Raw genomic sequence first — 25,444 nt, forward strand, 5'->3', positions numbered from 1 at the left:
AGCAGTAAAGCAAGTGATAATTTAAACACCATGATTAAAATATAATGATATTTGAGAGTGCGATAGGGCTAGTCAATTAGTTCCTTGAGGAAAATCAGCAAGTCTTTTACTTCTATATCTTTTTGGGCAAATATTAAGCATTCCATAATATTAGAAGAAACGGTACAGGTAAGCAATGCTGCTGACTATCCTTGATTCTACAGACCCAAAATGTGTAACTTCACCCCCATACTTACAGCTGCCAAACTTTAGAGGACATGAATGGGCATCCATAGGAAAATCCTCCAGGTGCATTGGACATTCAGCTTGAACTGTAAGCCTAAAAGCAAAAATTTCCCACTTTAAGTAAATTGACAAGTCAAGATAAATCACTCCTTACTGTTGTCAACAGCATCAAGGATGAAGTAGGACCTTCATTATAGCATCGCACTAGGCTAATTCACATTTCAATATTTTTGTTCTTTCACATTTAGGTGATCCTTCAGAAGACATTAGCATATACAAAATCTGAGCTCAAATAACAATATTTATTTACAAATACACTTAACATTTGGAACTCTGCGGCTTGTTAAGAAGTAAAGAAGTTTTTTTTATTAAGAAATAAAGAAGTTATATATGCATTTTTGAAGGGCTATTTTCACGTTAACATTCATTATTAACATTTGAAATCCTAGAGAAAAAAAAAGAAAATTTATCATGAAAAGAATGCTATTTTCCTCCCTCACGTCAACAGCAACCATATAGCAAAATTGATATAAGAATTCAATACTAGCTCACAGGAACTCCCTCCAAAAATATGTCAACTGTGAATGAGTATCACATACAATATACAGGTACATGGGTTTAAATATAGAAGTAGATATAGATAATACATAGATGTGCCTCTTAAAAATATCTTTTTGAAACTAGACTATTAGCTAAATTATGAGCACAAGTTATGTATTGTTAAATAAATATTTTTTTCTGTATCTACACGATCACATTAAAGAGTAATCATAGCAAAAAAAAGCGTAATCATAGCAAACTTGTTATAAAGACAGTCATCAATTTTTCCATTTCACACACAGGTAAAATGGATAGAAATGGTATTAAGTTGAACTTATGGAAGACTCTTATGATGAGCAAAACAAATGTGGCCAACAATTTAATTATAACTTATATAATTCTAAGAGAGCATTTAAGTAGAACTCCATGCAATATTTTCCAAAACTCTGTGTGTTCTCTGCCAACATTTTGTTTAAAGCCAAAATTTCCAAACATTGTCTTAATCCACAGCAATGTTCAAAGTGTAAAACCAACAGGGATACTGCATCCGTTTGTAAGATTCAGAGAGACAAAGCATAGCTAGCACTTCCATTTTAGGTAATGGTCATTTAGTAATGAGTCCTCAAGAGTTTTATCTTTAAAGTTCAGGGTTGTATTTTTGCCCCTTCTTAAATAACTTACACAACTGAAATCCACCACCTAACGTTTCATATGAAATAATAACACATCAAATGCCTAGAATACATGTCTAATCTATATTTTGTGCTGATAAAAGTCACCCATGCTTTAAAGCCTTTATTAAGCATTTAAATTTTAGATTACACATCACTTTATTAGATTTGTGATTGTTTTCTTTCTTGTATAAGTAACTTATTTTAAAAGATTAATTCATTAGAAGAGTTAAAATGGAATAGTTGTTACACTATATAAATATATATGTAAATATACAGTCAGCAACTGTATATTTCTTCAATTTTTAAAAAAGATTTTATTTATTTATTTATTTATTTATTTATTTATTTATTTGGGGGGGGGCAAATGTGTGTGAGTTGGGGGGGAAGGACAGAAGGAGGGAGAGAAAGAGAGAATCTTAAGCAGCTCCTCTCCTAGCACAAAACCCGCCATGGGGTTGCATCTTGCGGCCCTGAGATCATGACCTGAGCAGAAATCAGGAGTCACATGCTGGACTGACTGAGTCACTCAGGCGCCCCTATTTTATCTTATTTTAATATCCAGGGGTTTATAAAGGATGCTATATGTACCTCAATAATCTGTTATAAAAATGTTCAATTTGTGCTAATACTTGACAACTAGTTTGGCTGGTTGTTTAATACATGGATTTCTCAGTATTTTATTGCCACATATCAAACCTGAGAACCTACCTCATTGTGTACAGCAGCGTCCCATCATCCTGGATTCGGAGAAGCTTATTTGGCATTGTCATATTATGAGCTACTGATTTTTTCCCATTGTGAAAGAAAGTATCAGGAGTCCAGATTTTGCTAGCCATTAAATTGTTAAGTCGAAGAATGTTCATAGGACCTTTAAATTTTAACCGTTCATCTTTCCATTTTTGTCGAAAGAAAACATCAATTGTATATTCCTGAAATATAAAATAGAATTCTTTGGAAAATAATAAATGTTTTAGATACAAGGTCACTATAAAATTCCAACAAAAATAATAATAATAATAGCTTAAAAAGAGAGAACACTATACTGGGAGAAGTAAGTTTTGAAAGATCATTTCTTTATCAATAAATGTTGCCACTTAAAATGAGATAAGCATATGTGTTTACACAATTAGCTACATACAATGAAAAGAAAAGAATAAATCTACTTTATTCTGGCCTCTATCAATTGAACAAGGTCTTAAACTGCTTTCCTGCATCCTGTAACTCAGTATAGGACAAAGAGCATGCTTGAGAGCAGGGTCTTGGTTATTGGTCTAAGTAGTTTATCTCAACAAAGAGTAAGCAGGCAGCCTTCTCAGTAGCCAAAAAAAAAAAAAAGAAAAAAAGAAACATTAAACCTACTGTCAAATCTGTATGAGTCATCATCTGATGTTGCCAAAGGAACTATAAAATATCATACATCTTTTTTAATCCTAAAAAAATGGTGAGATACCATATTGCTAGCAAGAATGTATTAGGGGATGATAATTTAAAGAGTTTATTTTATAAAATTAGTTGTAATAAAAATACTTATACAAGTTATTATAATACTTAAAATACAAATATTTTGCAAATAAATGCCCTCAGTTTAAAATGTACTTTTAAATATTCATACAGACGAGTGGTCAATTCCTATATTACCATTGTCCAACATTTTTAGGTAGCTTAATCAATCAATATCTTTCTCAACCTCTCTTCCTCATTCCTCTGCTCTGTCTTCCTTTCTCTCTCTCTCTCTCTTTCTTGGAAGAGAATGTATACATTTTAGACAAGAGGTACAATTCACAACTGTGATTAATACTGACCATCTATTAATATGAAAATTTTTGTGCACTCACATGATAGATCACCAAAATATTCAATTACACACCTGAGAATGTGAAATTCAGAAAGTCCTTTGAGCTCAAAGTCACAGCCATCACATTTGAAACAAACACCTTAGCAATTGGCAATTTCAGTCAACTAAAATTATGCATATAAAAAAGGACAGATTAAAAAGGCCATATACTTATGAAAATATCAAATTATTTGTACAAACTTAAATGAAGTAAATGATTCCCGTGATCGCTCAAAAATTGAATGGATGAAGAGAGTAAGTAACGGCCATAGGTCATGACATAGGAACAGGAAATAAGCAATGGCTCTGGACTTTGTCCCTGACCCTGACAAGACAATTTCATGATTGAATTGACACTCACTCTCAGTGGTTTAGTCCTATTTAAAAATGTTTAATTCCATATAGATATAACTCAGTATTTAAAAAACATCTAGATTAAGAGATGAGTCTTCACTATCAAAGTTTTTAGGCAAGTGTTTCTTTCCAACCATGGTTCCTTCAAATCCAAGCCTGATGTGAATACATAAGACATTTATTTGTCCAAGAAAATTGAATGCATTTTACAACTTTTTATAAAACATCAAACTCAAATTTTCCATTTCTGTCAAATTATGATAGGTTTTGTCTGTTTCAGAAGCTGTTGCTAAGGCAATCATTTCTTGCAGACCTACCCCATAGGAGATATGCAAGGTTTATAAACAGGATGTTTCAGGTGAGTTCTTTTTAAAAAGTGTTTTCAGAAACACTGTTCCTGAGCATTCATGGTGTCCCAAGTGTGTCTGTCAACCTACTGAGAATGATCTGTGCCTTTTTCTCCCCCACCCCACTCCAACAGGCACTCATGTTATGTTGTAGGCAATTTTAACAATCTCCTCTTCTTACCATTTCTCCCCTAAAGCAAGTTTCCTATCTGCCTGCATCAGGAACTGCTCACAACCACACTCCCAGTCCTTTGAACACCCAGAAAATACATAGCCAGCTGTCTGTATACCTTCATTACTCGTAAAGCATTCTATTACTGTAAGATCTCACGCTGCAATTGTGTGTTTGTTCCTCTGCCTCCAGACAAGCTTGCAAATCTTCACAAAAGGCACCATGGCTTTCATCTGTGTATTATTTTGGTTTGTCTTCAGACATACATGAGAGTATAAAGAATATCATAAAGGCCTTGTAAACATTCCCAGCAGAAATGCCATCACAAATATTATTGAAGCCCTCTCTCTCATTTATTCCCTCTCAATCACATTCCCCCAACTCTCTGAGGAAATAATTATTTTGGATTTGGTGTTTATCATTCCCATACATGTACTTAAATATTTACTACATAAATATATGTGTTTCTATATCACATTTTCAACATTTATGTAAATGGTATCATATAGTGTGTACACTTTCCTGACACTGACTTTTTTAGTTACATTACTGAAATTCATTCATGGCAATACATCTAGTACTTTGACTCATTGTCATTGTTACATAGCCTCATCTTTTAAGAATATTTCACAATATTCATCCTTTTTCTATGTTCTTAATTTTTTTCTATTTCCAATCTGTCACTCTAGCAAGCAAAACTGCTATAAGCATTATTATACTACACTTTTAGGACAAAGACCCAAGAGTTACTCTAAACCAGAGCAAACTTTCTCCATAAGGGGCCAATGAGTAAACACTGTAGGCTTTACAGGTCTTACGGTATCACAACCACCCACCTTTGCTACTGTAGTGTGAAAGCCTTCACAGACGATACATAAATGAGTCAGAGTGGTTATATTCCAATGTCTTTGTTTATAAAAATAGGTAACTGATAGGATTTGGCCCATGGACCACGGTATGCCCACCACTGCTCTACAGTAAATCTACAAGTGGGATTACCAGAATGTATTGTATTTGCATCCTCAACATAACAAGATATTTTCAAATTGAAATCCTAGAGGTCTGTACACATTGAACTCTGTTTCTCTACAACTTGATATACATAGAATATTTCATTTTAGCCATTATGATTAGTGTGAAATGGCTGATACTGCTACTGTTTGGATTTCTCTACTGACTAGTGAAATTTAACACATTTTCATATATTTATTAAACACTTTCCTTTTTTTTTTAGAAGAGTCTATTTCATGTACTCTAATAATTTCATGTACTCAGTTTCCTTTTAGGTTGTCTTTTTCTTATTGAGTAATAGAAATTATTTACATTTTCTACATGTAACTATTTTATTAAATATACTACTCAGTAAGAATTCTAATAAAGAGTATAAAGGTATGCAAATATCATAAATATATGCCTGTATATTTCTTCTAAAGATGTAAAAGTTCTGCTTTTTAACATTTAGGTCATAGAATTATCATGTATTATGTGCGATAAAAATTCACTGTTGTTTGTTTGTTCTCAAATGGAAAAACAACTTTCTAGTACCATTTACTGACTGATTCATCTTTCTGCACAGATTTGTAATGTCATTTCTCTCAAGTGTATATTGTCCATATAGGGATTGGCATGTTTCTGAGATCTCTCTTCTTTTCTATTGTTTATCTATCCCTGCATTAATTCCAAAGTCATGATTACTACAGCTATATAACAAGCATAATTAATAGTATATTCCAGATTATTCAGCCAAAGACAATCTTTAATTCCCATTATGACTTTTTCTTTATGTAGGAGATACTGTGAAGCGTTTTTGTATTTCCAAATGTGTTGGTTTCCTTAATTATATTTTTGTCATTGATGTTTAATTTTACTGCATTTGTAATAAGAGACTATGTTCTGAAAATACCATTTCCAATTTATTAAAAATATCTTCGGAGATAATGGTAATTCAGTCCATTTACATTTAATGTGATTACTAATATATCAGACATATCCCCAGGCTATACTGTTTTTAGCAGTGATAATTAAAATTATGAAGATAGAAGGGATCACTTGTATAGATGTTTCATGATTAACTGATGAAAATAAAGAAGAAAAAACTCTAGAAAATTAAAGAACACAGATACACACATACACACAGAATAGCAGGAAAGAAGAATACCAAACTAAGAAAAAAGAAATTTTAAGAAGCATGTAGAGATAAAGAGTGTCAAATAGGGCTGAAAGACCTTGAGCTTAGTTTAAAAAAGCGAGTCCAGAAGGCAGAATGCAATGGGTTAGGAGTGAACGGAGGGTACAAACGGCAGAAGTTAAAGTACTCTCCCTACTCCTGAGTTTGTAAATGCCATTAAGGGGAATCAGAGTTTAACCAGTAAAACTTAGAGACTAGTTAATATCACTTAGCTATTCCTGTGTAAAAAACACCCAAAATGAAGTAGCTTTTAATAGCAACTATTCATTATTACCTCAGAAGACGTGAGACTGGGGGTCACAGTTGATCTCACCTGGGCTCTGTTGACCTCAGCTGTTCTTGCTCGTGCATCTGGGGGTTAGTTGGCCATTGGCTGATCTAGGCTGCCATTGTATAGGACCACTGGGGCAACTGAACTCTGCTCCATGTGCCTCTTATCCTCCTCCAGGGACCACAAGGCTACCTTGGGCTTATCTTTCTCATGACAGTGGCAGAAGTACAGAAGAACAAACCCTAATGCATTTCAAGTCATCACTTGTGTAATGTCTGCTAACATCTCATTGGCCAAAGCAAGTCACGTGGTTGAATTTAATGACAAGTATTATAGCAAGTCACCCCACTCTCAGTGGAAGAGCATTATAAAGTTAAGTGGAAAAAGATGTGGATATAAAAAGGGGTAAAGAATGGGGGCCATGACTGCAACCTATCACACTGGCCCCCGTAAGAGAAAATTAAAGATTTGTGTGAATGAATAAGGAGTTTGAAAACATGTGAAATTTTACTTCATCATGTGAGTCTAATGAAAGTTACATGGGTCTAATATAAGGGAGGCAGGTTGGTTTTAAGTCAGTAAATATAACTGTAATCAACTGTATCATACCTAAATGAAGAGAGAGACTGTAAGCACAAACGGGATATTCAGCTTAGAGCAGTGGTTTACAAAGTGGGGTATGTACATCCTTGTAGCTGTAAGAAGAAAATATGGAATATTTATCTTTAAGTGAAATTCTCATCTAAATATAAGAAGTGAAGCCTTGCTAATGGATAATATAAAGAATGATATTGGCACTCTCACTGTGCCCATAAGTCTATGCTGGTCATATAGGTAAGCCATTCTACGGGAAGAGAAGACACAACGGGAATGGTCAAGTGACATCTCCTTCATTTGCTCTCAGTGTATTGTGATTTGGAATCAGGTGAATTTGAAAGTTATAGTATTTAGTTTTGATTAAACTAACTCCAGCAAAAATAGACAAATGGCTTCAAAAGATCATTGCTAAATGACAGCATGGATTGAAGAAAACACTAATCATTACGCAAGCACAAGTGAACAACAACAGCAAGAAGGAATATCAGTTCTATGCCTAACATAAGGTCTTCATTAGCCACGTGAAGAATGATGAACTAATCAAGTCTAAAAAGAAATTTATAATTATCAATGAGGCTATTTAAAATATGAGTTTATAACCACGGCTTCTTAATGATGACATTCATCTTAAGCACATATTGTACCTTGAGATACTGGTTACTGTGGCAGAAGGCCACTGCAAACAGCAAGTTGTTTTAAAAACTACTAGAATTGGTGGATGAGTTTTTAAAAATTAGCATGATGGTTCAGGAACCAATAACCAATGATGCATTTCTTAAATTTGAATTTATATCTTTTTCATTTATAAGTTATCAAAATAAGTAATAAAATACAAATTTAGAATCAGATCTTTGATTGTTAATATTTTAAAGTACTTAAGAAAGATATTTAAAAATAAAATACATTCAAACAGATTAATTGCTAAAATATTATCATGAATAGCAATCTTAAATGAGAGCAAAACCAAATCTATTTTATTAATAAATATAATTATTTCTGAAATGATACATATTTTACCTTTTATTATTCAAATTTCTGCACTAGTGCTTATATTTTAATATATTAATAAAAAGTATACAGATATATAAATATATAAATAAATACAGTTGGTTCACTCGTTTTTGTGGTTTTATTTTCTAGATTAAAAAGGAAGGGTAAGGAGTATTTCAGTCAAATAATATGCATTGCATATCCACTAAGAATAACAGGATTTCCAAATTATTTGCACTTGATCTCCTTAAATGCATATAAAATGCATATTCTTAGTATTTGGAAAAAATTTTCTTGAAAGACTCTTTAAAATTAACCTCAGGTTTGCCATGAGTATGTACTAATAGAGTAAGTAATTGCTTGATTTGTGTGTTACAAGAAAATTGCCAGAAATACAAAACAAAGCAACTTCTTCATATAAACTTAAGACTTAGAACCATGAATTGAGATTCTAAAAGGAATAAATAACAACAAGATCAACTACAAAATCCCTCAGGGAATATGCAAACAACTAAGAAGCAAAATTAGAAAGAAACCAAAAAATTCACAAAGACAGATCAGCATGCAGCTATCCCACGGTCTATGCTCAGGAGACGTGACTCGGACTGTCGGGTGGGACTGAAGAGTTGAAGAATCCACACACCTCAAGATTTGAAAAATTCTTTAAAGGAAGCTTCATCCAAATTCTCCTTTTTATAGATGGGGTTGTAGATAAATTGTGTCAGTTTCCTGTGTCCAAGTTGGTAGGGGCAGAACTCATATAAGGATACAATTTCCAGTCCAATGTTTTAACTACCAATAAGTATTTTTTCCATAATTGGTACTGCAAACAAGGAAATCACTCTTTTATTGCACAGTTCATTGTATAAACATGATTTCAAGAGCACGTTAACTTAGTGAAGGCAGAATATTTTTTAGTGCCTGACTACATTAATTATAAGTCAATGCATGTAGCCAATTTCTGAAGAATTCTATCTACTCACTGAAACACAACCAAACTGCAGGACTGCTCTTGGGGTGAGTTCTCATTTACTTTGACTTACTGAGCATATTTTAAAGTACCAAAATTTATTTCCTTTTACTCTTTTTGCTAATAAAGGCTAGTCTCCACTGCGTAAATTCCAACCAGTGTATTTCCTCTATAACAAAGAAAAATGTGGTTTATGAAGCAGGTATGTAGCTATTAGAGAAAATAACACCCTTGGAATACACAAGAACGGGTAAGCTCAAACACTTCCAGTTGGTACTCGGAAGGGGTGTGAACAACACATGCAGCCCAGTATTAGCACTGCAAAAATTGCAAAAAAATGGAGAAGTTTTAGAACAGAGCAGCAGGGTGCCAATCAACCCAATTAATACAAGATCATAAAACCCTATTATGCAAAGGTCAGCTACAGCATGCTCTGACCATTGTGCAGGTAAGGCATCTAGGCTTTTTGGAACTAGGGGCTGGGCAAGTTTCACAAACAAATTAAAAATCAATCCTACAGATTCAGGATCTGAGAGTAGATTATTAAAATATATCTAATTAAAATATTCAAAATGATGAAGAGTTATAATAGTTAATTGCAATTCACTTTAATATAATTTTTAAACTCACAATAACATTATAAAATATGCAAAATATCCTCATTTCACAGGTGGGAATACCTCAGAAACCATACCCATTTAAAAAAAGAGAGAGAATGCCAAGCTTTGAATTCAACTGTGCTTTCTAACACCGTGCCCTTTGTTACATCATACGTAAACGTAATCCTTGAAGGCAGGATGTCAGAGTGAAATTTCCATCTTTTATAGACCAATAAACAGAAGTTAGTCATGGATTATGGAAGGTTACAGAGAGAATTTGGTTGCAGAGCTCTCTGAGAATGGAGTTTTAGAGTCTCTATCAAAGTCTTTCCACATCGAAAACTGACTTAAACATTAGATCAAAAGATAACAAAATAATAAATTAAGTAATATAAAATAGATGCTAAAGGCTTGGGCTCTGAGGTTGGGTTGATTAGGGTGCTCAACCTTGAGCAGGTCTTTTAATCTCACTATTGCAGTTGACTTATCTATAAAATGGTGATAATAATAAAACCTACTTCTCCTTATAAGGACGAAGTGAGATAATATGTGTAAAGTTCTTAGAAACAGTTTGGACATTAAGGGAGGTAGCTTGATATAAATCACCTTCAAAATACATTTCTCCCCCCATTCCCCACACTCAGCCACGGGGCAGTCTGACAAGCGAGGGGCAGCCAGCTGCAAAAGGTCATGAAGTAAAGTGCCAAGGGTATGGGGTGAGCCACAAAAAGTCCATTAAGGAATAAGCCACCTGTGTTTTCGGTGTTTTGGACAATAAAGAGGTCACTGAGAAGAAATCACAAATGCGCCCCATGAGAGCCTGCATTTGCTAGCTATACGAATGGCCCTAAATGCCAAGAAAGAAGCACCGACAGAAGAAGCTAAGTAAAAACATATTTTCCTTCATTTTTATAATCTCCCTTTCCCCTGCCTCAACTCTGGCAGACCCAGAAAGAGGAGAGAAAGAGCAGATCATAGCCTTTTGCCCACTGCACATCCCTTAGCTGTGAACATGGCTGCGAAAAGGAGAGATCTAACAGGCATAAAAGACTGATGTTTAAAATGGCCTGCACCGGACTCTTTGATATCTGAAAGTGAACAGAAAGCTACAGGATACACTCAAGATATTGTCACGATGGGGGGGGGGGAGATCCAAAAATGACTGTCCTTGAATTTGGTCAGTTGAATTTCAGCATCCAAGTGCCAGCATGATCTCTCCCTCCCCTTCCTCTCTAGCCGGGGGTTTGGCAGTCCCCACCCTCCCACTCCACTCTGCCCGGAGCAATACTGATACTGCGGGGCCTCTGATGTGTCCTGTTCCAACTAACTCCCCGAACTCACTGATCTCTGCTGCAGCGGCTCTTCCCTGCCAGTCCCTACATTTGGCCAACGTTTACTCCACGCTAACAAGGGCTGTGATCACCTTCTTCGATAGTGTAACAACAGCGTCTAACGAACTGCACGGAACATAGGAAATAAACAATAACTAGTTGATGAATGAATGAATGAGAGGCATCATTAGAAATTAAAGGTAGGGGCGCCTGGGTGGCACAGCAGTTAAGCGTCTGCCTTCGGCTCCGGGCGTGATCCCAGCGTTATGGGATCGAGCCCCACATCAGGCTCCTCTGCTATGAACCTGCTTCTTCCTCTCCCACTCCCCCTGCTTGTGTTCCCTCTCTCGCTGGCTGTCTCTATCTCTGTCGAATAAATAAATAAAATCTTTAAAAAAAAAAAGAAATTAAAGGTAGTAACAAGGATTCTGGGCAACAAGAGCTCTAATTCCATAAGGAGAAAGCCATCAGCAGAGGCAGATGGTAGATAAGCTCTCAGGTATCTTATGGCAAACAGTCCCCTGCATGTAATACTCTAAACCCTTAAATTTAACAAGTGTGAAGTAATGTTTGCATGTGTGTGTTTGTGGAACTATATTAAACTAACCACAGAGGTCTTTTATTCTGTACAGTAGTTACATTTTACAGAATGTTGACACGTATCAAAAAAGCTATGCCATAACCAATCTTCTGGTAAAAGAGATCTCCTGTGTTTTAAAGTTTCATTTGGGGATGGTTTTGCGGCTCTCTTTTTTGGGCAACTGGCCATAAGGCCTTCGTGATCTGGCTCTGTGTTCTTTTCTAGCCTCATCTCTCCCCCCGCCCCACCCCCTAGATCCCTTAAAGCATTCTAGGCTCAAGTCACACTGAATTTTTGCATTTTACTAAATTCAACCAGCCCTTCCACTTCGTGCTAGAACACTCTCCTCATTTGTCCTCTTCAGTTACCTTCTTTTCCTAGAAATCTCCTCGGATACAGATATCCTATACCCACATACCCTCTGCCACACAGTCATCCGCAAATACTTCAATAAAAGCATGATCCCACTGTTTCAAAGTTGACAACTTTTCTTAGCTGTTTCCCCACATCACTGTGAACAACTTGAGGACAAGCACTGGTTATACTTAGGGATTTCAGCTCCCACACGGTGAGAGACACAGAGCACGTACTTAGTAAATCTTGTTGAAATGAACAAACACAACTCACACCTCGTAGTAGCTCAGACGGCAGTAAAGAAGAAACACATGTAAAGATTTTTATAATCCAGTATGTAAAGGCGTAAAAACGTGAGTACACCGTGTGGCAGAACACAAGGACGAGAAGGACTGACCCTACTTGGAGTAGCCCACAAAGACATCGGAGAAGATGAAATTTGAGTTTGGCCTTGAATAAATGAAAGATCTCCAGTTGGCAAAGGAGGAGGAAAGCATCACAAGAAAAGTGAAAAACATCTCCGTAGGGGTGTTAAAGATAATGGAATGTTCAGAAAACAGTGAGAAGTTCAATGCAATCTTTAAAAAGAAAAGCCTCCCTGATGGTTATAATGTCTTACAGCTACTGCCCTCTGTCTCGCCTCCTCTCCTCAACCATGTTGCTTAAAAATGTTGCCTCCACGATTTCTCCATTTCCTCACCTCCCACACGCTCAACCCACTGCAATCTGGTTGCTTTTACCACGATCAGCAAATACCTCCGTGTTCTTAATCTAATGACACATTCGAATCCTTTTCTTGGCTTTTCCATAACATATGACACCCTGTTCTCTCCCTGTTTTGCAGTGCTGTCTTGGGTTGGTATTCAACTATATTCTCCTGGTGTTGGAGGAAACCATTGGGAAAATCCTCACCACGGGATCTGAGACCTTCTGTGTCGGCCAACAATCTACATGTAATGGTAACCCTTGAAAATGTATGCGAGTAGCACCAATAAACAATATCTATTATTCTTCACTACTGCAAACAAATTCTGTGTGGCTCCCCCCAGAAGAGAGATTCCACTCTTGAAACCTGGGGAAAGAACATGCAACTTCTGCAATTTTAATTTTTAAAAAACCACTTCATGTTCAGAAATTATAGCTGTTTATTATTTAGTTTATAAAAAAGAATGGGGGGATGTTAAGGAATGCCCCTCTCCGTAGGAAGTCAAGAGAACTCTCACCTGAACCCTCCCTCTTGCAGGAATGTAGGATGGAGTCAACCTAGTCAAACTGCCTTTATTTGCCCTCTTTTCTGAAACTGTTACCCCCTCCCTAGTTTAGATTTTACTCTGGGAAAAACCCATGAGTCCTTCCCATTACCGAATGAACAATACCACCGTCAGTATACAGAATCCTACCTTGCCAAAGAGCTGTAAGTGACACAAATATCTGACAACTGTGCATTATTGCATCCGATAAGGAATAAAAGGCAGTGGTTTCTAACTTTTGTTGTTAAGGATCAAAACATAGTCTGTTTCAGAGAAGGAAATCCCCCTTCATGTTGACAGACACCCATAGCCACTTTTCAGTCTCCTCTAAAATCTGTTTTATTCTCTTGTACGCTAGAGTTTCTGTGAAAGTACAATGACCATTTCACTCGAAATCTCTTTCTTGCACAATGTTATACATGCCCATGGTTTCAACTACCATCAGATGGCTCCCCACACCATCTGCACGCCAGCCTTTCTCCCAAGCTCTGGATATATGCCCGCACCTAGACATCTCCAATTAAATCTCTCACAGATACTCAAACTTAGTGTATCCAAAACATAAGTACTCATCTCCCAAACACCAAAACAACAGCAAAGTAAACTCTTCCTCCTGTGTATCATACCCCAGTGAATGGTACCATCCACCCAATCTCCCAAGCCTTCACCCTGTGCTCCCTTCAACCCCCACATCCACCAGATCACCAAGTCTGACTAATTTTACCACGTGGAGAGCTTCTAAATCTTTTCATTGTTTCCATCTTTGGTACCACGACTCTGGCCCAGTCCACAGTCGTTCTTGTGTGGAATAAAAGAGCTTTCAAACTATTTTTTTTTCTTTTCCCAATTCTCTAATACAAATTATTGGATTGCAGAAAATCAGACTCCATCACATGGTCTCTATATTACACCAACCCCCCTACCCTAAAATGGCTTTTTGCTGCCTTCAGCATAAAGTCAAATACCTTAACCTGTTAAAATGTAGACTGACATGCCCCACAACTAGCAATTATGATTCCACAGACTGTAGAAGGAACCCAGGAAACAATCCAATTCAAGTGTCTAATCACATTTTAAGGGACCCTATTAAAAACTCTAAGAGGATACTGGAAAATATCGACTGAATGAATGAATGTTCTCAAAGTCTAATTCCTATCCTTCCAAAATATCAATAACTTTCCAGTAATCAACTTCTACATGCCAACTTTGAAGTGAGTAAAATGACTACTTTACGTGTGGTAAACAGTATTTGCCATGTTTATAACAGGTTTTCTTACCTAGCTACATTTACAAATGACAACTTCTAATAAGGGTTAACAACGAAGTCCAGTGTCAATCTTTGACCAAATGTCGAGACCTAATAACTCTCTAAACCTCCCTATGATGTTAACCACCAAAATACATAAGATCTCAATAGCTTCTGGTGAGTCTAAGAGATAAAGCACTTTGTTTTCAAAAGGACAGAAAATATTAACCAAGGGGATTTAAATGATCAATAAACCAAACTGGTGATGGGTAGTAAGGAGGGCACGTATTGCATGGTGCACTGGGTGTTATACGCAACTAATGAATCATCGAACTTTACATCAGAAACCAGGGATGTACTGTATGGTGACTAACATAATGTAATAAAAAAACATTAAAAAAAATAAAATAAAATAAACCAAAGTTATAACTTACCTGACTGCCTGCTTCTTAACAGTCTAATGGGAAACCCAGGTTCAGAAACCTTGAGGTGATTTCAAAGTTTGCACTGCTCAATTTCTAACCCTAACACTTAGCACTGCAAGAGATTACCATTTGGACTGAGGTTCTCAGTTTAGGTTTTAGTGTAGTAATTGGTAGCTATACCACTTACGCCTGAAGAATATGTACACGCAGTGAAAATGTTTACTAATATGGGAAAAGACCTACATAGAAACTAAGGAGAAAAGAAAAAACAAATAACAGAAGAGTGAGTTATAAATTGCTAAAATGCACATACCTATTACAAACTTTGTCAACTGTCAGCTACTAGTACATTCCCAACTTTAATTACCTTCTTACTCGTGAATTTTTTAAATGTTGAAATAAAAGATTTTAAACTTAATTGCAGACACTGTAATTAGAATCTTTAATTATAATTTAGATCTGCAACTTTCTTTGGACAATTACACTAGTTAATGATTCTGAGATAGCAGAATGTGTGTGTGTGTGTGTGTGTGTGTGTGTGTGTGTGTGTTCTTCGGGTTCTTAATTCTTTTTGTTATGCTGCTTTTTCCTCTCAGGCTAATGTCACAACAAATCTGTATCACTGACCTGAACAGGATGTAGGGGTTTGGGTCCATGCACACTGCATAGAAATGAGTGTATCAGCTAAGCTATTAGAAGTGAAATTAAATTTATTCTTTACTTTTTTCTCATTACTAAACTGCTTCTGTAAGACATGAGTTAGATATCTTCATGCCCACTTGCACATCTGGTTAATAATAATGTGTCTTCCTTCCACATTTAATAAATTCCTTCCTCTTTAGAGTGTCGCATATAAGTTTCATTTCTTGGCCCTTTATACTAACATAAATTCAAATTTTTCCTCATTATTTATCTTGCTTTCCAACAAAAGTAGTATCAAGATTGAAAATCATTTCATTTGGTGATGATGAAGACCAAATCATTTCTCTTTATAAAATGTATATATGTTTTTAAGTTGAGTTGTTTTCCCTAATAGGTTTACAATAGGAGTTGTGTGTGTGTGTGTGTGTGTGCACACGCGTGCACACATGTATATGTTACATGTGTATAGAGATTACTCAACTTTAATTTTCCCCAGCTTCATCTTTCTTCTTAGATTTGGACAAATAACAAACAATACATGATGAGTGATGAAACTATCTCTTGTCTCTCACTCAAAATCCTTTCCATATCACACATTATTATGTGTACCAATTATTAGCGTATTGTCTCTCAGCTCCAAATGCAGGCTCCTTTCCCCTTTTTTTGTAAGATAGCTCTGTGTGTGTGTGTGTGTGTGTGTGTGTGTGTGTGTGTGTGTGTTCCTTGCTTGTTCATGATGCTTCACCCCTAAAAGTAGATGCTGCCTTCTGCTCTTACTAGTTCTGTATTACTTACAGCCTTCTTTTACCCTGTTTCATTATTAAAGCACCTTGTTCTAGTTAATAATACCTTTTATTAGATTTTCCCTGTTTAAACTACAGTTATAGATCCTTTCCTCTGACTAGACTCTGTTGATAAAGTATATACCCCCTTGATGGTTTTGTAATTCATCAGACTTCCTCCAAGCCAACTATTGGTAAAACTGAATAAACAAGGTGAATAAAGATGGAAATAATGTAGAAAATCTAACATGACCAAAATAATTCTATAGGACCATGTTAGGCTAGGTAATTCAAGGAAAATGAATCATTAGGAAAAAGGTCTAGGGCCTTCAGCTGTCTCAAGATCCTACCAAGATGTTAAATACGTACTTCATTTTAGGGAACACCTCTACATACAAGGGCACATGTACCTTACTCACACACACACCACAAAATAGTAAAGGAAAACTAAAAATTCAAAGTAATTTTTTATTTAAATGTTTCCAACTACAACTCTAGTTTAATTTAATTTAACCTATATCGTTTGGATTGTGAGTGCATTTAAATGTTTAATATAATCTGTAGTAGGGTCCTCCCAAATATGAAGCCTGTCTGGAGCCTGCTCAAATTTTTCAAAGTTCTTAAGCTAGATTCACTGAAGAGGGCAAAATATTTAATTCAACTCAGACAAAAGAGTTTAAATTTGTTCTGTTGCTAATGACCTCATACCTGACAACAGCTACCAGCTTTTTACTTTTATTTTTTGTGCATCAGCTTGTTAATATGAACCCTATTTTTAAGAATGACAGCAGCAAACAGAACCACAGACCCATAACCACTAGAAGTATGATTGCCTGCTAATGACGGCTTCGCTCGTACATGGTTCTGTCCCAGTTCTGGGGCATGCTGTCCTTAACCTTGGAGTCTTCAGCTTCTCATGTCAGCATTCCCTGTGCTGCATTTCAACCTGACATCAGTGGATTCCTTATGTTGACTGCTAAGCTTTCATTCTTGACGGAGAATTATAATGTTTTTCCCATTTTTTTTCTTACTTGATTTTTCCCAGAATTTAGGATTTGTAAAAACATATAAATTTCCCAACAAATGCCTGCAAGGAATTTCTACATGGAAACACTAAATGATCGCAGTTTCTTTTCCCTTTTCCTTTTTTTTCCCCTAAACTTCAGCTTTACTAAGGTATAACTGACAAATAAAATTATAAGCTATTTAGGGGCGCCTGGGTGGCACAGCGGTTAAGCGCCTGCCTTCGGCTCAGGGCGTGATCCCGGCGTTATGGGATCGAGCCCCACGTCAGGCTCCTCCGCTATGAGCCTGCTTCTTCCTCTCCCACTCCCCCTGCTTGTGTTCCCTCTCTCGCTGGCTGTCTCTATCTCTGTGAAATAAATAAATAAAATCTTTAAAAAAAAATTATAAGCTATTTAAAGTGTACACAGTAGTGACTGATATACATATACATTGTGAAAGCATTCCCCCTTCTAATTAATTAACATATCCATCAACTTATATTTATCTTTTTGTGTGTGTGTGAAAACAGTTAAGCTCTACTCTCTTAGCAAATTTCAATTATACAGTCCAGTGTTATTAACTATAGTCACCATGCTTTACATTAGATCCTCAGACCTTATTCATCTTGTAGCTGAAAATGTGTACTCTTTTACCAACTTCTCCCTATTACCCCACCCCCAACCCCTGGCAACTACTTATCTACTCTCTGTTCTTGAGTTTGAATTAAAAAAAAAATTATTCCATGTGTAAATGATATCATGCAGTATTTGTCTTCCTCTGTTTGGCTTATTTAACTTAGCATAATAACCTCAAGGTCCATCCGTGTTGCCACAAATCCAGATTTTGGTTTTTTCCCATGGCCAAAAAATATTCATATATATAATATATGAATTATATATGAACTATATATACATATAATATATATAATGTTTCCATATCTTGGCTCTTATGAATAATGCTGCAATGAACATGGGAGTGTAGAAATCTCTTTGAAATCCTGTTTTCATTTCCTTGAATATATACCCAGAAATGGAATTAATGAATCATATAATAGTTCCCTTTTTGAGGTGCCTGGGTGCCTCAGTTGGTTAAGTATCTGCCTTCAGCTCAGGTCACGATCCCACAGTCCTGAGATCGAGCCCCTCATAGGGAGCCTGCTTCTCCTCTCCCTCTGCCACTCCCCCTGCTTGTGCTCCCTACTCTCTCTCTGTCAAATATATAAATAAAATCTTTTTAAAAAATGAATTCCCTTTTTAAATTTTGAGAAAACTCCTTACAGTTTTCCATGGTGGCTGCACAATTTACATTTTCACCAACAGTGCACAAGAGTTCCTTTTTCTCCACATGATAAACACCACTTATCTCTCATCTTTGTAATGACAGCCATACTAACAGGTGTGAGGTGGTATCTCATGGTGGTAAAGATTTGCATTTTCCTGATGATTAATAATGTTGGGTACTTGTCATGTATCTGTTGGCTATTTGTATTCTTCTTTGTAAAAATGTCTGTTCAGTTTGTCTTCCCTTTTTAAATTGGATTGTTTGGGTGATTTTTTGCTATTGAGTTGTTTCAGTTCTTTATTTTGGTTATTAACACCTTATCAGATATATGATTTGCAAATATTTTGCCCCATGTGTAGGTTCCTTTCCGTTTTGTTGATGGTTTCTTTTGCTGTGAAAAAGCTTTTCAGTTTGATGTAGTCCCACTTCTTTATTTTTGCTTTTGATCTCAGGTCCAAAAAAAACATTATTAACACTGATGTCCAATGGTTTCTCTCCCATGTTTTCTTCTAGTGGTTTTATGGTTTCAGTTGTTCTGTTCAAGTCTTTAATCCATTTTTTTAAAGATTTTATTTATTTATGTGACAGAGAGACAGCCAGCGAGAGAGGGAACACAGCGGGGGGAGTGGGAAAGGAAGAAGCAGGCAGGCTCCCAGCGGAGGAGCCCGATGTGGGACTCGATCCCGGAACGCCAGGATCACGCCCTGAGCTGAAGGCAGACGCTTTAACGACTGCACCACCCAGGCGCCCCTTTAATCCATTTTGAGTTGAAACTACCTGATTTCTAAATGTGTGTTAGTAATCTGACCCTATAGTCAGAACAAAGAGTCTAACCCCTTGTCACCACCGGAAAAAAGTCACCTGACACACTTTGCCAAAAATATATGAGTGAGCTTGTCCAAAACCTCCAGAAAACAAATATTTAATATGTCTAAAAGAAGTATTTATTTTTCCATTATTGATTTTTTAGGTAGAATAATTCCCTTTGCAAAAAAAGTTAAAAATAAAAACCAAAACATTGAAAGTAACTGTGAGCACTAATATTCACAACACAAGATACGCGACATTGAAAACTATGAGATTTGGGGCCCAAATTAATATTATTTGCCTTTCTGTTTTGGCTGGTAATGAGGCACCAAAGGTTATCATAAAAGAACCATCTACATACTATCTTGCTAGTTCTTCAGTGTCAGACGAAATTCTAACTCTCCTTGATTCCACAGAGGTCAGGTGCTCACTCTCACTGTGTCTCTAATATTTGGGAACATCTACTGAGACAAACTGCACAGATACATTGTCTTTACAGCCAACCAATAATATTTGAGATGCATATTCTTGCTAAATATGTCTCTGTCATATTTTCGAGTTCCTGTACACTTGAAACTGACCTATGGAAAGAGGCAGATTAATATTTCAGATCACAATAGAAGATACCCCAAGGGAACAGGGAAGATTATGTTGAAAGTAGGATTTCTTCCGTTGCTGTGGAATTGTGGCCTGGAGTTAAGAGAGGGGAAAAAAGCACTTAAATCTTCACATTGGCATTTGAAATAACTTCAAAGACCTGCCAGTGTTTGTTATCAACCACATCTCCAAAGTTGGCGGTCATCACCCCTGTGCTACCTTACAGTTTCAGGCATGCAAGTCAATGTAAGAAAAGGACTATGCAGTCAGAGACGAGACCCTGGTGGAGGACAAAGCAGAGGTTTTCAAAGATAGAAGGGGCGTATCTGCTTCCTGAAGGAAAGGCAGAGTGGTACCAGTGAATTGGCTGGTGTTTACTGATGCCTGCATTAAAGGAAAACTTAGTTTTTGTGTATTTATCCCAGTGAAAAGCCATCAAACTTGGTGTCCTTTGCCTTGGGTTGTCAGAGAAAGGGAAGAAGCTGGGGAAAGGTGACATGATGGAAGATGACCAGGTAAAGAAAGGATAAGGGCATTTCCTCTCATTCTCACTTCCTGGGCTATAAGGAAGGTGGACGAAAATTATTTCAACAACAATTTCTATTACTGAGCACTGCAGTTAGCAGTAGAAATGGAAGACCGAATACTAACATTTTGATGCTTAATCAATAATTATCTATGATGTTTCTAGCCTGCCAGTTGCTAACCCAACAGACCAATTTCCCTCTTTTTACCCATCTCATTTTAAAGAAAAATAAATACCAATTGCATTGAATCCAAGAATTCTGGTTTTCTTCAGATTGATTTATATATGCCTACTATGTATGTAGCTTGTAGGTACTGTATGTGTTTGGATAGTGTGAGAAGGAACCCACCTCATTTACTCCCAATGGAAGCTTTACATTCATGGCACTGACCATGAGCACATTCTGTAAGAAGTGGTTGTTTACAAAACTATACTGATTTTACTTATCAAAGTCCAAGCAAGTCCTCGAATCCTAGAAAATGGTTCTCAGTAACATAATTATTTGTATTTAACTACCACACTGCAGCTAGGTAGGCAAGCTCTGAAAAGAATATAAAATGTAAAGGGTTACTATAAACACTCAAGGAGGAATAGTGTACCATTGACACAAACAAGTATCCTTAACTCTCCAAGTATTTGGATAGACTAGGCATGAGACAGACACAAAATCCTACAACACTAAAAATACTTGTTTATTCTAACCTCCCCCCATATAATGGGAACATAATATGAAGTACAAATACTATTTAATGAAAAACTCACCATATCTGTATCTGAGACAGGGCCAAAACTGGTCACGTAGATGTTAGTGAAGACTTCAGTAATACTGTCTGATATGAGAAAAAGAGATTAAATATAGATAATATATAATGAGAGCCACTGAAAGAGAAGGGGTCAAGTACATGAAATGATTAGAAAGCTGTGCGATATTTAGGAATATTGCTTTTTAATTTCTTTTCAACCTGTACAAACAACAAAAACTTCTATATTGCTCAATTATTTCATAGGTTCTCACAATCCTAAATGCTAAACGCCTTGAAGTATTATGGCACTCTTACTTGGAAACTATGCCTGATTTAGAGCCTTCTGTTTTAAACATATTTCTGAGAACTACTAGTTTCTTAGAATCTGTCTTAACTGAGCTAGTTTACAATAAATTTACTACCAATACTAAAAATAAAGTGTGGTTAGTATGGTTGCTGTTTGATTGAGTTCTAAATTTGGTTTTTAAACTAAATATTTCAGATGGTACTTCATGATGGTAGAGGGTTAGTCTGTAGATTGTAAATTAGTTTGCAGATTGTAAATATCTTCTCAATAAAGCACAGAAATGAACTGTTATTTCTTAAAAATAAATATAATTCAAGTTAATATAAAAAAGCTTCATTATTCAGTGATATAAAAATAAAAGCAATTAATAGACATTAATCACAACAGATTACTTCCAGACAAACTTGCCTTTTAAAGGCATTTACAAATGCATGAAATGTTAAGATTGACTTGAATTGGATTCAAATGTTATATAACTTATTAACCGTAACAGAAATAACTGGATTGCTGTTTTAAACAGGTGATTGAGAGCTTTGATTTTAAATAAGCCAAATGGTGATGGGGGAAAGGCTCAAAGAAAAGACTTAAGAAGAAAAATTCTTCCAAAGTACTTATAGAAAAAAACAAGACATCATTAATTTCTATCATCATGAACTGGATGCCTCATCCATCAAATCTGTAACTCCACAGAAGCAATATCACAAAATATTTTTAATATTATATTGGACACTAATTCACAACCATAAAAGAGAGTAAACTAAGCCTGGGGATATCGTATCCACTAAAACCAAAATACACAGGGTAGACTTTGAATGCTTAGGCTTTAAATGACTTAAAATATAATAATCTGCTTGACAATCCAATGGGTAGATTCTCTGTTATAATCTCAATCTGTACACGTACACTTATGTACATACAGAAAGGTAAGGAAATGTGCCCAACGACCCACACTTGGTAGAGTAAATAGAGCCAGGTTTTAGAACCCCAGCAATCTGGCTCCTAAGCCCTAAGGGTAAACCAAAGCTAAAAGTGTTTTCTCATTAACTATGTATTTCTATTTACCATATTCACTGTAATACTCTGCACCAAAAACATATAGTGTTCCAAATAGATATATTATTCAGCTTTATTATTTTCTATTCTATTTTATTCCAAAAACTGTTTTCATGAAATTTTACCATAAAACTCATTTGGGACATAAATATGTTTATAAAGTTAATTCTCAGCTACCAGCTGCCCCAAAGACCTGCACAGGGTCAGCTTTGCGGGCATGTAGCTCGTGCCATCTCATACAGCCCTGCGCTCAGAAAAGCTCCATGCTTGCTTAATGTTCTGTTTTTCTCTCTTAAGGTTCTTAATTACCTTTTGAATAAAGGGCCCTGCATTTTCCTCTTGGACTAGGCCTCACAAATTACGTAGCTAGTCCTAGACGTGAATTATATACGCTATTAGAAAGAAATTATGAAAACGGGACTCTTATTCATACCAAATCAATACTGTCACACTTATTCAATAAACAACTGAATAAAACTTTAGTCATTATAGATACTGATTTAAAATGTTCCAGAGAAGAAAAATGTAAATGGCGAGGTAGTTTTCACCCAGATAGAGGCAAATGAAATTATTCTCCTTAGTCTGGAGTAGCAAAACTAGAGAAGAGAGATGACAAAAATGTGTGAATATATTTATGCTAAGGATATGAAGACTATCCATTATATGCCAAATGGCAAGTAAAGGGTACGGAAGGGTGTTATCAGTATCTTGTGGCTGCAGGGAAGTGGCAGCTAAGAATCAAAGAGAAAAATAAGATTACCCTCAAAGCTCTAAGCAGTAAGAGCAACACCTGAAGACACAGAACACAGATATGCAAATTACCTTAAATAAATGATTTCATGGTTTATCAACTTCATAAGCACAGTGAAAGAATGTATGCATTGCAAGGAATATTCTCCAGCTATTAAAGTTCAAAAAAAGGAAAATCAGCAAGGCAAACACTGACCAGGAGTACCCAATAGCTAGGAGATTGAGAAAGTGGTTCTTGGTTGTTGCAATAGAGTTGTAAACAACCGACAGGAATTAGTAAAATATTTTAGGGTGATGGCTACAGATATTTGATACATCTAACACCGTTTTCTAAGGTTCTACATTCAGAATGCTATCTTTGATTATGATTTGGCTTTCCATAAGAGAAGAGAAAGGAAGGAAAGAAGAGGGGAGGAGAGAAGAAATAAGAATTTATGAATATCGGTTATTTGGGGATCTTGTGACACTAATTTGTCAAAGTCCATAGTATCTTCTGGTTAATTTTTGTTTTCCCATATGGATTTGGAACAGGGTTAAATTGTGTTGCTGATTAATACCTGTTATAATATTCAGATCCATGTGACAGGTGTCTGTCACAGAGTAAACAAATGAACTGATATTCTGGCGGCAACCTCAGTCTCTTCGCTTTAAGTACCACGAGTTACCTTCTCAAGTCCTGATTACATTGAATGGACTCACCTTGCACTGTCCTGCCTCAGGACCTTCATCTTGGCTACTTCCCCTTTCTCTTCCCTTCTCAGTTGATTGCTTACCTGCCTTCAAGTCTCTACTTAAATGTCTTCTCCTCAGAGCAGAGGTTCACTATGCCCCCTCTATAATGTAAGTCCGCTTCCCCTTATTTTCTCCCTGATAATTCCTTTTCATAGGACTTTTTAGAATTTGCCATTATTTTCATGCCTTAACTTTTTTTACTCACTTTTTGTTTTTGTTTTTGTTTGGTCTATCTCCCCAACCAGGATTCAGATTCACGAAAAGACAATGATATGTCATTGTCCTATCACCAGTGCTTAGCACAATGCCTGCCACATATTAGGTGTCTTATGTTTGAATTAACAAATAATTTTTTTTAAAGATTTTATTTATTTATTTGACAGAGATAGAGACAGCCAGTGAGAGAGGGAACACAAGCAGGGGGAGTGGGAGAGGAAGAAGCAGGCTCATAGCAGAGGAGCCTGATGTGGGGCTCAATCCCATAACGCCGGGATCACGCCCTGAGCTGAAGGCAGACGCTTAACCGCTGTGCCACCCAGGCGCCCCTGAATTAACAAATAATTTTTCATTATAGTTCATGTAGAATATACACCTTTTCCCAAAATATTTCACCAACATTACAAGTGGCCATGAATAGCGGAATGGGTACTGTCATTCGTGAAGACAGAGCCCAAACTGTCCATTGATAGAGGGAGTCTGAAAGCCTAGGGAACTGGATTTCAGTGAGGAAACTTTAAATCAAACAAAAGGAAAGAACATATTTAGGGAAGGCACTATTTCAGTGGAAACCAAAATTTAACTTTTGAACAAACAGTAGGCGGCTTTTAACAGAAATGTATATCATGAGTTACCTCAAAATAATTGTTTATAATCTAAATTCTCGGCTTTAGAAATGCCAACAGCAAAATATGCAAACAAGGATCTTCTATATAGATTTTTCCAAACACAAAACACCATGAGGTTAATAATAAGTACCTGAGGAGAAATAAGGACTACATGTAGTAAACATAAAAGGTGTGATCCTGGGACGCCTGGGTGGCTCAGTCAGTTAAGCATCTGCATTTAGCTCAGGTCATGATCCCAGGGTCCTGGGATAGAGCCTCGTGTCCTTGCTCAGCGGGAAGCCTGTTTCTCCCTCTGCCTGCTGCTCCCCCTGCTTGTGCCCTCTCTCTCTTGACAAATAAATAATAATAAACATAAAGTCTTAAAAAAATAAAAGGGGTGATCCTTAGGAGCAATCATCAAATTCAGGATTTGAGAGGCAGTTTATCA

General features: G+C 36.3%; 1 protein-coding gene across 3 annotated transcripts in view; it reads right to left on the minus strand.

The window, feature by feature from the left end:
- GABRA2 (gamma-aminobutyric acid type A receptor subunit alpha2) overlaps positions 1-25,444 on the minus strand; it is a 113,500-nt gene that overhangs the window by 47,671 nt on the left and 40,385 nt on the right. For all 3 annotated transcript variants that reach the window (XM_026508830.3, XM_026508829.3, XM_026508828.3), the window contains exons 3-5: positions 21,350-21,417; positions 2,148-2,368; positions 237-319 (exon numbers count right to left, since the gene is read on the minus strand). In XM_026508830.3, the coding sequence (XP_026364615.2) occupies positions 237-319; positions 2,148-2,368; positions 21,350-21,417 (372 nt within the window). The remainder of the gene's footprint in view (positions 1-236; positions 320-2,147; positions 2,369-21,349; positions 21,418-25,444) is intronic.

Source organism: Ursus arctos, unplaced genomic scaffold (genome assembly GCF_023065955.2).
Source record: "Ursus arctos isolate Adak ecotype North America unplaced genomic scaffold, UrsArc2.0 scaffold_9, whole genome shotgun sequence".
Taxonomy (NCBI): domain Eukaryota; kingdom Metazoa; phylum Chordata; class Mammalia; order Carnivora; family Ursidae; genus Ursus; species Ursus arctos.